Below are 10,355 nucleotides of genomic sequence, written 5' to 3' on the forward strand. Positions count from 1 at the left end.
GCCATGTTATATTATTTCATTTGTTTCAGTCCAGTGATCTTTATTATTCTATAATGAAGTCAGTGTCATTGCTGTAAGGCTCTTATCTGTTATTTACAGTTGATCTTAGGCAGAATTAAAAATATGATCTCACTCTGACCTGCTGATGGCGCTCAAGAGACTTATTACATTTCATCAGTCACCCGAGGATCCATAGAAGCTGCCGCTTTAATTTTGGGCTTAAGCTTGAGATTAATTGGGGGATTTTTTTGCCTGGTGAGTCATCATCAAAGATCAGAGTCAGTCCTCATCCTCACCTGAACATGTTCAGGCCCGGGAACTCGTTCACACCTGACACCAGGCTGTTCGCAAACACCCACATGCTGCGTTTTCTAAATATTTATATATGAAAGAAAAAGAAGATATTACTTTATCATTATTATTACATGATTTTATCAAACAGATTTATATTATTTACAGTTAAATCTAAATCTAACTCTTCAAAATAAAAAGCAGACTATTCCATGAAATATGGTGTGAACGTCAAGTGTTGAGGAAACAAACTTGTCATGTTGCCTGGCAACCACCTAGCAACAGGCTAAAAATACCCATTTGTAACGTTTGCAAAGTTTCTGACATCTGTATCATTTTAGGATTGCAACAGTAACACACACACACACACACACACACACACACACACACACACACACACACACACACACACACACACACACACACACACACACACACACACACACATATATTCCTTAAATTCCTTTAATTAATTATCATATATAATCACGTCAACATGGACACATCTACAGAAACATGTATATAGTACAGCAGGACCTGAGCACTGCAGGAGACCCACAACAAGGGATCGTTAGTATAGGTACAGAGTCATGCACAGATTTTCTGGGGGGCGGGCGCCCAAGTCAAACAATTATGTACTTAAGTATTAGAGGTGGGAATCCCCAAACATCCCACGATACGATATTATTGCAATTTTTAAAAATATTTTGCGATATTCAGATTCTGTACATAAAGGTAAACTTTATCAATCATCATTTTCTCTAATATCAAAGTCTCACACTCAGTCTTTCTCTCATTTCAGTTTTATTGTTGACAAACTGAACGGTTTGTATTACAGTCTAGTCCAACTTAACTGAATCAACCATCTGGTACAATTATAGCTATTCTGAACTATGCAGTTTATGAAAACTATGCAGCCCCTTCAGCAACTGAAGAATTTGAAAGTAAATTAAAACAAAATATAATTTTACATTAAATAAAAAAGTTTTAAACTTCATTAAAATAAAACATGTCTTAAATTAAAATAAGTAAACTGTCATGTTTATTGCTGCCAAAAACAAGTTAAACACATTTGGACAGTGAAGGAATGTCAGGATTCTTGCTCAGAAAAAGGATCAACATGCTCTGAAGTCAGAGCACAAAAACCTTTTTGTAACAAAATATCGATTTCTGCTGTCCCTGTATCCATACATTATTAGCAAACACAATATCACCATACTACACAGTATCGATTTTTCCCCACCCCTATTAAGTATATATAAAGTATGTATAAGTAATTTTGCCAAGGACAACATCAGTTCATTGGTAAGTTGCAATCTTTTTTGAGCAACTACAGCAGCATCGCTTGTCTTCTTTTCACCTTTGCATATGTTTACTTCTGTCAGGCCTGTACTGATAAAACTGGGATCTTTAGTCGGTCGGGGAGGTGATTAAGTTTGTTCAATGACACAAGCAACCAGTCAAATAACAAATAACATAAAGGTTAGTTTTAAATAAGCATGATAGGTTGACTATGAGCAGTCATCTGAACTCTTGCATTAACACTTGCCTAATACATTATTATCCACCTGACAAAACAGCTGATAGTGTGTGCGCTGTTTAACTCCTTTAGCTTTAAATGAATATTAATACCAAGGTCAGTCTTGCTGTCAGGTCTCAGTATGATTTCTCTTCCCAGTTAATCATGATCGTTAAAAAGAAGCCAGCTTGTCTATTGTCCAGAAATGATTTAAACTGGAAGTCATTTGAATTGACAGATTTCCCACTTTTTTAAATGGCTCCAGATTTCTGCCATCTTGAGTATTTTGCCAGGACTTCTCCAGGCTTGTATGTTTGCGTGATTCTGATTTTTTGTTTTTACCAAAAACACCCTGACGCACCCGGAGTTATTTCCATGTCCTGTTGAGCAAGTTAGGTTGTATAAACAAAGTCAATAGAGTTGATCCAGAAGAGAGAAGGCTGATCTTTGTTAATCTGTAAACTGTCAGCTGACTGCCTTTAAGCTTGCTTAAATATAACAAGAGTTTCTGGAAACGTCACTGCAGAAGATGTTAGTGGTAAGCATCAGTCTCTATTAGTTCTACGTTTAAGTACTTAAATGTAAGAAGTAAATGACAGTTAAGAGATTTAAAGATGATTTTTAGGTTTCACGTGGTTTTAGCAGACATGACATTACTCAGCATTCATTGTCTGCTTCCTTCGTTGGTATCATCAGTTATATTTACAATGTTACAACACAGCTGAACTGCTGGTTACTATTTACCAGTGTATCAAAAAATTGCTACAAGGGTGAAGTGCCTTCACCTTTCTTTCTTTCTTTCAAAGGTCTTTTTATTAGACAAAGGTTCCAATACAATGTATACAATAACACAAAATGCTTCAGAATATTCCAAAATTTCAATCTTGTTCCCACCCTAACCCCTAAAACAACAAATAATTGGCAGCCTGCTGCCCAACTAAACCAAAAAACAAACAGAAAAAAACAAACAAACCTTCACCTTTAAATATCTATTTCTATTCTGTCAATAACAGACATATAACTTTATTATTTTAGTGATGCTCATGAGTCAACTCACAGTTGTGTGGGAGAGACACTTTCAAATCCCTCAAATATCTTTTAGAGCTAAATCTCTGCTGTGTTGAGGAAGCTGAAATACATCCGTGACCTACACTCACAGATTAATGCTGACAGCACTAAGGCTGAAACATCCCAATATTGTCAACACGACTCTCCACTGTGTCGTGCAGGAAACTGGGAGAAACCATTTATTAGAGAATGGACACATAAGGACGACTTCCACGTTGACGGCAGTACCAAAGTTCAGGTTGACATGATGATGAGGACGGATTACTACCACTTCTATGAGGATGCAGGTAACCACGCTAGCATCATCGTGCTGCCATACAACAGTAACACCGCTATGATGATTGTCCTTCCTGATAAATTCTGGATGAAGAGTGTGGAGAGAAACATCAACAAAACTCAGCATCTATGATGTAACATTTATTGCATTATGTCTGAATATTCCTGCTTGCTAGTAGATGGAGACTGTTGTCAAAATGACCTATTGCTGTTTTATATCACTCCTGTTATTAACTAAAATAAATAAATAAATAAATAAAATAAATAAAGATAAGTTTTGCTGTCTGTTGCCTGATTTGCAAGTTCAGTTAAACATAATTGTTGAAAAGAAGGTACCGTGTATTTCTGCTGTCTTCGGTTTTTTCGAACAGTTGTTTTCATTTCTTCACTCAGCGTTATTGACCTGTGCTGTTGAGCAAGTCTTGTTGTATGAACAAAGTCAAATGAATCAATCCAAACGTTCTGTAAAGAGAATCCTGATCTGTGTTAATCTTTAACAGAAATGTCAGCGAACTTTCTTTAATCTTGCTGAAAAAAACCCAGAGTTTCTGGAAACTGCACTAAATAAGATGTTAATGGTAAGCATAAGCCTCCATTAATTGACTGCTTTTTTCATTCTTTGTATTTTATACGGTGTTATGAGGTGTTCTCAAAATTTCAGTTCATTCTGCTCTTTGTTTTTATCCGTATGTACAAGTCAAACATCTACTGTGGCAGAGACACCGACACACTGAACATTTTGATAAAGGTTTCAGTAACAGGTGACAGTGCGGCAATACGGCAGAAACGAGAAGGGGAAGATTTTATGCTTTTACCTCCAGCATTTGTCTTTGTTAATTTTTGGTTTCCTGTTATGTGGAAGTTTTGTATTTTCTGTGCAGAGAATCCAGCCTGACAAATACAGCTTTAATTCTATGTTAATAACGCATTCAAGCAAAATTCATAAAGTCTGATGATTACTTAGAAAAAAGTGAATTAATTTCTGTGTAATCAAAAACAACCAGGACTGCAAAATGCTGAAACTGCTACGACTTTGAAGTATAGAAAAGTTTCCCAGATGTTTCTGTTCTACTGGCAGCAGGTTTTAAAAGTCTTACCAAAACATTACTATGCTATTATTTTGTGGTTTTGCGCTGTGGCCGCCTGCTACCTACTTGCGGCTGCCACCATTGCTGGTGCAGGATGTTACTTGCTTATTACTTGAATATTACATTGTTAATAAAGTGATAGTAACTCGCTATTTCCATATGTTTACCTTGTTTCCACCCACTATTGCAACATTACTGCTGTAATAGAGGGCAAACAAGTTTTCTCAAGGTCTACCGCTATATTTTTCTGCCTCTTTGACTGTAGGTGCAGATATTTTGCGTAATTTTGAGGGGAGTGTGGCCATCATAGTACAACTGTAAGCTACTGTATTGGGAAATAATGTTTGAGTGATTCATTGAGCCACAGTAATGTAAGCTGACAGTAGATTAACAGGAAATGTCTGTGAAGGTTCTCAGTCATCCAGGTCATTGTAGTCAAAGGAGCTTGCAAAGAAAAGCGTCTGGACTTCTTTAAGTTGCTTGAAGATGTTTCACCTCTCATCCGAGAAGCTTCTTCAGGTCTAAGGTCAAATGGTGGAGAGTCCCAGATTTAAACCTGGTGGGAGTTTCCCCCCACAGAGGGACAAAAGGACCCCCTGATGATCCTCTAATCGCCTGAGCCAAGGTGTGAAACTGGGTGTGGGTCCCAATCAGCCAGAGTTTCGGGTGAGTTTATTGTGAAACCTGGCCCCACCTTATCATGTGATGTCCTGAGGTCAGATGGCCCAGGATGTGAGTGGGCGTTAAGGCGTCTGGGGAGGGAACTCAAAACTGGATTATAGATGGCAGAGAGTTGGTGTCGTAAACCACCGCCTCTGTTCAAAGATGGTCGCTCACAGTGGACATAGATGCTTCTTTCACTCCTCTTTCAAACCATCTGTCCTCTCTGTCCAAAATGTGAACATTGGCATCCTCAAAAGAGTGACCTTTGACCTTTAGATGCAGCTGGACTGCTGAGTCTTGTCCTGTGGAGGAGGCTCTTCTGTGTTGTGCCATGCGTTTGTGAAGTGGCTGTTTGGTCTCTCCGACGTAGAGGTCTGGGCATTCCTCGCTGCACTGTACAGCAAACACCACATTGTTAAGTCTGTGTTTTGGCGTTTTGTCTTTGGGGTGAACCAGTTTTTAGAACTCATTTTGTATTACTTCTTTGATTTCCAATCCACAGACTCTAAAGATGCATTTCTGCAGCTGTGCACTCATTGCACTGTTGCTCGCTGTAGCCTCGGCAGACCACCATCTCCACCACAACCGTGGTTCTGAAGACCATATGAGCTGCCACAAGCTCTCTGCTCCTAATGCTGACTTTGCCATTGCCTTCTACAAACGTCTGAATGCGAGGACTGCTGCTGGAAACAACATTTTCTTCTCACCACTGGGCATCTCCACTGCCCTGTCCGTACTGTCTACTGGAGCCCATAGTGAAACCCACAGCCAGCTGTTCTCCAGCCTGGGCTACAGCACCTTAAACCAGACTCAGGTCAATGAAGCCTACCGACATCTTTTCCACGTGCTTGGACAAAGCCAGGAGAACCAAAAGCTGGATGTTGGCAATACCATTGCAGTGCACTCAGGTTTCAGTCCCCTGGAGAAGTTTCTGAATGATGTCAAGCAGCATTACTCTGGTGAGGTCTTGCAAATCAACTTTACTAACCCTGCTGGGGCTGCAGATAAAATCAACAGACACATTGCCAATAAAACACAGGACAAGATCAAAGATATGGTGAACGATGTTGACCCTGAAACGATGATGATGCTCATTAACTATGTCTATTTTAAAGGTAAGCAGCCTGATCAAGTCTATTGTTAAGCTACAATAGACAAACATGAATATCACATATATTTAAATAAAAAAGGTCAGCTGATGATTGAAATATACTTTCAACAAGTAGTATGATTTATGCCGACACATCCCAATATTGTCATCACCACTCTCCACTGTGTCGTGCAGGATACTGGAAGAAACCATTTAATAGTGAAATGACACATAAGGCGGACTTCCATGTTGACAGCAGGACCAAAGTTCAGGTTGATATGATGATGAGGATGGGATACTACCACATCTTTGAGGACAGAGTGAACCACACCAGCATCATCTTGCTGCCATACAAGCGTCACACCTCCATGATGATTGTCCTTCCTGATGAAGGCTGGATGAGGAGTGTGGAGGAAAACATCAACAAGGACCATATAAGAAGCTGGCAAAACTCAGCATCTGTGACGTAAGACTTATTGCATTATGTCTGATTATTCTTTCTGGGTAGTAGATGAAGTGTGTTACCCATTTCTGTGTCTCATAAAACTGCTTTTAGCTTTGCTATTACGAGACCCAAAGTTTATTTACACTGAGAATCAGATGGACGTGCAATGCACTAAAGGTATAGAGCTTATTTGTGACCATTGGAAGGCTGTACACTTCTCTCCCTTAACGGTCGTCATCCTGGCTATGCAATACAATAATTTTTTTTTACTTACTTGTAACGCGTTACTGTAATCTGATTACTTTTTTCACGTAACGAGTAAAGTAAGGTATTACTATTGCAAAAACAGTAATTAGATTACCGTTACTTTCCCGTAGGAACGCTGCGTTACTGCGTTACTAAAACCGTGATTTTTGTGAGAATGTCTCATGACAGTGACGTAAGCGAGTGCGACGTTCGTGACAACAGCTGTGTGCAGATCAACAATGGATCATATATCGAGTGCAGAGAGAGTATGAGCGTGCAGCGTTTAAAGCGTGGAAGTACTGACCTTACTTTGAGTTTGATTCCATAAAAAGTGACAAAAACATTAGTGTCCGTTGTGCGTGGGAAGAAAACTTCTTTTTACAGTGAAAAAACCCTAAACTTCCAAACAAGCACCGAGTAGCTACGACGTAATGGGAAACTCACAGAGAAACTCGCGGATTCTTCCACTGACCGCTGCACACCTGCACCAGGGTAAACCTCCGCCTACCCCACTCCTGCTTTACAGGTGAAAATAGAGCAACAGGACCGCTAGTCTTTGACTTTATTTATTTTCTGCTGTGTTTTACTTGCATCTATTTGAAAGACTGAGTGTAAAATAATTTTATTTTATGTGCTGGAATGTGCAGAAAATAGGTTTAAATGTTAAACTAATTTCTTCCAGTCAGAGAATGTTGCAGATAATTAAATTTTTGCTTGATGCATAAAGTTAAAAGATTAAAACTAATAAAACAAGTTTTAAAAAGAGACTTTTCCATTTGATTACATTTTGTATGATGGATTATGTAGAAAAAGTAGAATTGGGCTGAAAGATCTATCACTTTATCACCTATTCAGGTTGTAAATCGTGTTTTTAAAAAGTAACTAAGTAACTATGTAATTAATTACTTTTGAAAATAAGTAATCAGTAAAGTAATGGGATTACTTTTGGGGGGAAGTAATCAGTAATTAGTTACTGATTACTTTTTTCAAGTAACTTGACCAACACTGCTCATGAGTGATATGAAGGTGGTGTGTAAGCTGCACTGGCGGATTGGCGTGGCATCAGCAGGAATGTGTTGTTCCAGACTGTTGCAGTGAAGATGGAGCTGAGCCAGTTAGAAAAAGATGGAACCACCAGCAGTTTAATGGTATAATTATGGTTTCTCTGTTTCTCAGGTATGTGGAACTTTATATGCCAAAATTTTCCATTGCCACTAATGCCTCCTTGAGGAATATATTGCAAGAAATGGGCATCACAAGTGCTTTTGAAAACATCGCTGATTTCTCTGCTGTGTCAAACAAGTTTCTACTTAAAGTATCAAAGGTGGGTGAAGTTTCCTTTTTACTTGTTTTTAGGGAACAGGACTACAGCATGCCTACTCTTAGCTTTGATCTGCCCGCTTTCTTATTTTTTCCCATAGGCATCCCATAAGGCCACGATCAGTGTCACCGAGATGGGAACAGAGGCAGCAGCCATCACCATTTCTGAATGGATCCCACTGACAACACCAACACCCGTCAGAATTGACAGGCCCTTCTTAGTTTTCATTTTAGAAAACTCGACTGGAAGCATCCTCTTCATGGGCAGGATCAACAAACCAACAGCTTCATAACGGCACACAGTTGTGAGATGATACGTTTGATCACAGCTGTCATCATAAGGATCCTTTCATGATATAAAAGACTGAGTGCTCACACTAAACAAATATTTGTCAGTCTGCACACACTAATTTATGTGGTCTACAAAAGTAATATTGAGGACATTTTGCTCAGGTAATAAAGAAGAAATCTTAAGACTACCATAGTTTTAACTAAAAATATTGATACTAAATAAATGAGAAATTTGCTGTGGTTTGTTTCTGAGATATTCTACTAAGATTCAATTCTAATCAATTCAATTTTATTTATATAGCACCAAATCACAACAAAAGTCGCCTCAAGGCGCTTCATAGATACAGAGAAAAACCCAACAATCATACGACCCCCCTATGAGCAAGCATTTTGGCGACAGCGGGAAGGAAAAACTCCCTTTTAACAGGAAGAAACCTGAGACAGAACCAGGCTCAGGGAGGGGCGGGGCCATCTGCTGTGATTGGTTGGGGTGAGAGAAGGAAGAAAGCAGTCTTACATATTTGTTTAATATGTGCGTTGAAGGACATGTCCTGGTCAAAAATGACTCCAAGGTTCCTCACAGTGTTACTGGAGGCCAAGGTAATGCCATCCAGAGTAAGAATCTGGTTAGATACCATATTTCTAAGATTTTCAGGGCCGAGTACAATAACCTCAGTTTGATCTGAATTAAGAAGTGGGTGTCATCTGCATAGCAGTGAAAATGTATGCTATGTCTTCTAATGATGCTGCCTAAGGGAAGCATGTATAATGTAAACAGAATTGGTCCTAGCACTGAACCCTGTGGAACTCCATAATTAACCTCAGTGTGTGAAGAGGACTCTCCATTTACATGCACAAACTGGAGTCTATTAGATAGATATGATACAAACCACTGCAGCGCAGATGTGGCTCATAGGGCAAGAAAACTAGTTACTAAATCCCAGACTTACAAAGACACTCTGGGATTTACAGAAGCCACTTGCTCAGTTTGGGGGTCACTGTCCCGACTGCTCCAGGAAAATCTCCGTTTAATTCTCCCTCCAATGGGAGAAGGTTATTATCTAACCCGCTCGCAGACATTAGATGCTGAGTAGCATTTCAACAGACTCTAATAAATATTCAGAGTATTCTCATCTCTCATCCACTTATGAATGAATCTGAATAAGTTGCACATTTTTAAGGAACAAATGTAGCAAAAATATGAAAAATCAAGATCCATATGTGAAAACTGATATTTAATTGCACTCTCTTTTTAAAAAAAACTGTCAGAAGGTTCAATAAACATTTACGTTTTTAAAAAATGTGAATATTCTTGTAGTTATTTCATGTTTCAGGCTGTTCAAGGTTAAAAAAGGAAGGGGAACTGCTCAGGTGGACATTAACCCCAAATCTGCAATCAAATGAACTCAAATCCTTTTAACAGTTTGTCAGTTTTTAATGAAACCTGTTAAAACAAGTTAAAGACTCATTTGGGTGTCATGTTGACCTTCCATCTTTCCCTGATATTATTTTGAAATGTGAGAGAAATGGTAAAAGTAGTTTAAAAATAGAGAGATTAACTGTTGTATGTCCACATCGTGCAAGTGTTGACAACATAGATGACAAACAAGAATCCCCATATTATCCAAACATACAGTTATGATTTTGTGAGAGTGTCTCATGACACAATGACAAACGAGCATTTTTAAAAGAGAGTTTTCCATTTGATTATATTTTATATGAAGGATTTTGCAAAAAGTTGGACTGGCAGGTTTATTGAAAGGTTATCTAATTACTTTTTTTTTTTTTTTTTAACTTGACCATCACTGTATATACAGCATCTATTATTAACCCATCCATACACGCCTAACCTTCTATGCTTAAGAGCTTTCTATCTAACATTCATGATTCTGGATGCATCAGAGAGCAACTGTGGGTTAGTATCTTCCCCAAGGATATTTGCTGACTGGAGCAGCCGGGGATCAATCACCAAACGTCTGATTAGTATCCGATGATGACCTGCTCTAACTACTGATCTACAGCTACCCCAGAAACCCCATAAAAAGAGCGTGCACCAGC

The 10,355-nt window shown here is 38.8% G+C and overlaps 1 protein-coding gene across 2 annotated transcripts; it reads left to right on the forward strand.

The window, feature by feature from the left end:
• The first annotated feature begins 3,628 nt into the window (after positions 1-3,628).
• Positions 3,629-8,976, forward strand: LOC102789805 (alpha-1-antitrypsin homolog). 2 transcript variants are annotated; one of them, XM_087852397.1, is made up of 5 exons: positions 3,629-3,732; positions 5,408-6,020; positions 6,191-6,461; positions 7,863-8,010; positions 8,108-8,976. In XM_087852397.1, the coding sequence occupies exons 1-5, from the start codon at positions 3,724-3,726 to the stop codon at positions 8,297-8,299; spliced, it is 1,233 nt and encodes a 410-aa protein (XP_087708523.1). In that variant the 5' UTR covers positions 3,629-3,723; the 3' UTR covers positions 8,300-8,976. The 2 variants fall into 2 exon arrangements, with proteins under 2 accessions (XP_087708523.1, XP_087708524.1); XM_087852398.1 differs by lacking the exon at positions 3,629-3,732 and adding an exon at positions 5,025-5,277.
• Positions 8,977-10,355: the final 1,379 nt, after the last annotated feature.

This window comes from Neolamprologus brichardi, chromosome 15, assembly GCF_056152115.1.
Source record: "Neolamprologus brichardi isolate AB-2024 chromosome 15, ASM5615211v1, whole genome shotgun sequence".
Taxonomy (NCBI): Eukaryota; Metazoa; Chordata; class Actinopteri; order Cichliformes; family Cichlidae; genus Neolamprologus; species Neolamprologus brichardi.

Bases quoted from the DNA above. Each gene is read 5' to 3' on its own strand.
- LOC102789805 (XM_087852397.1), top strand. The intron at 6,462-7,862 runs GTAAGACTTATT...TCTGTTTCTCAG, and splicing joins CAAAACTCAGCATCTGTGAC to GTATGTGGAACTTTATATGC. The intron at 8,011-8,107 runs GTGGGTGAAGTT...TTTTTCCCATAG, and splicing joins TTCTACTTAAAGTATCAAAG to GCATCCCATAAGGCCACGAT.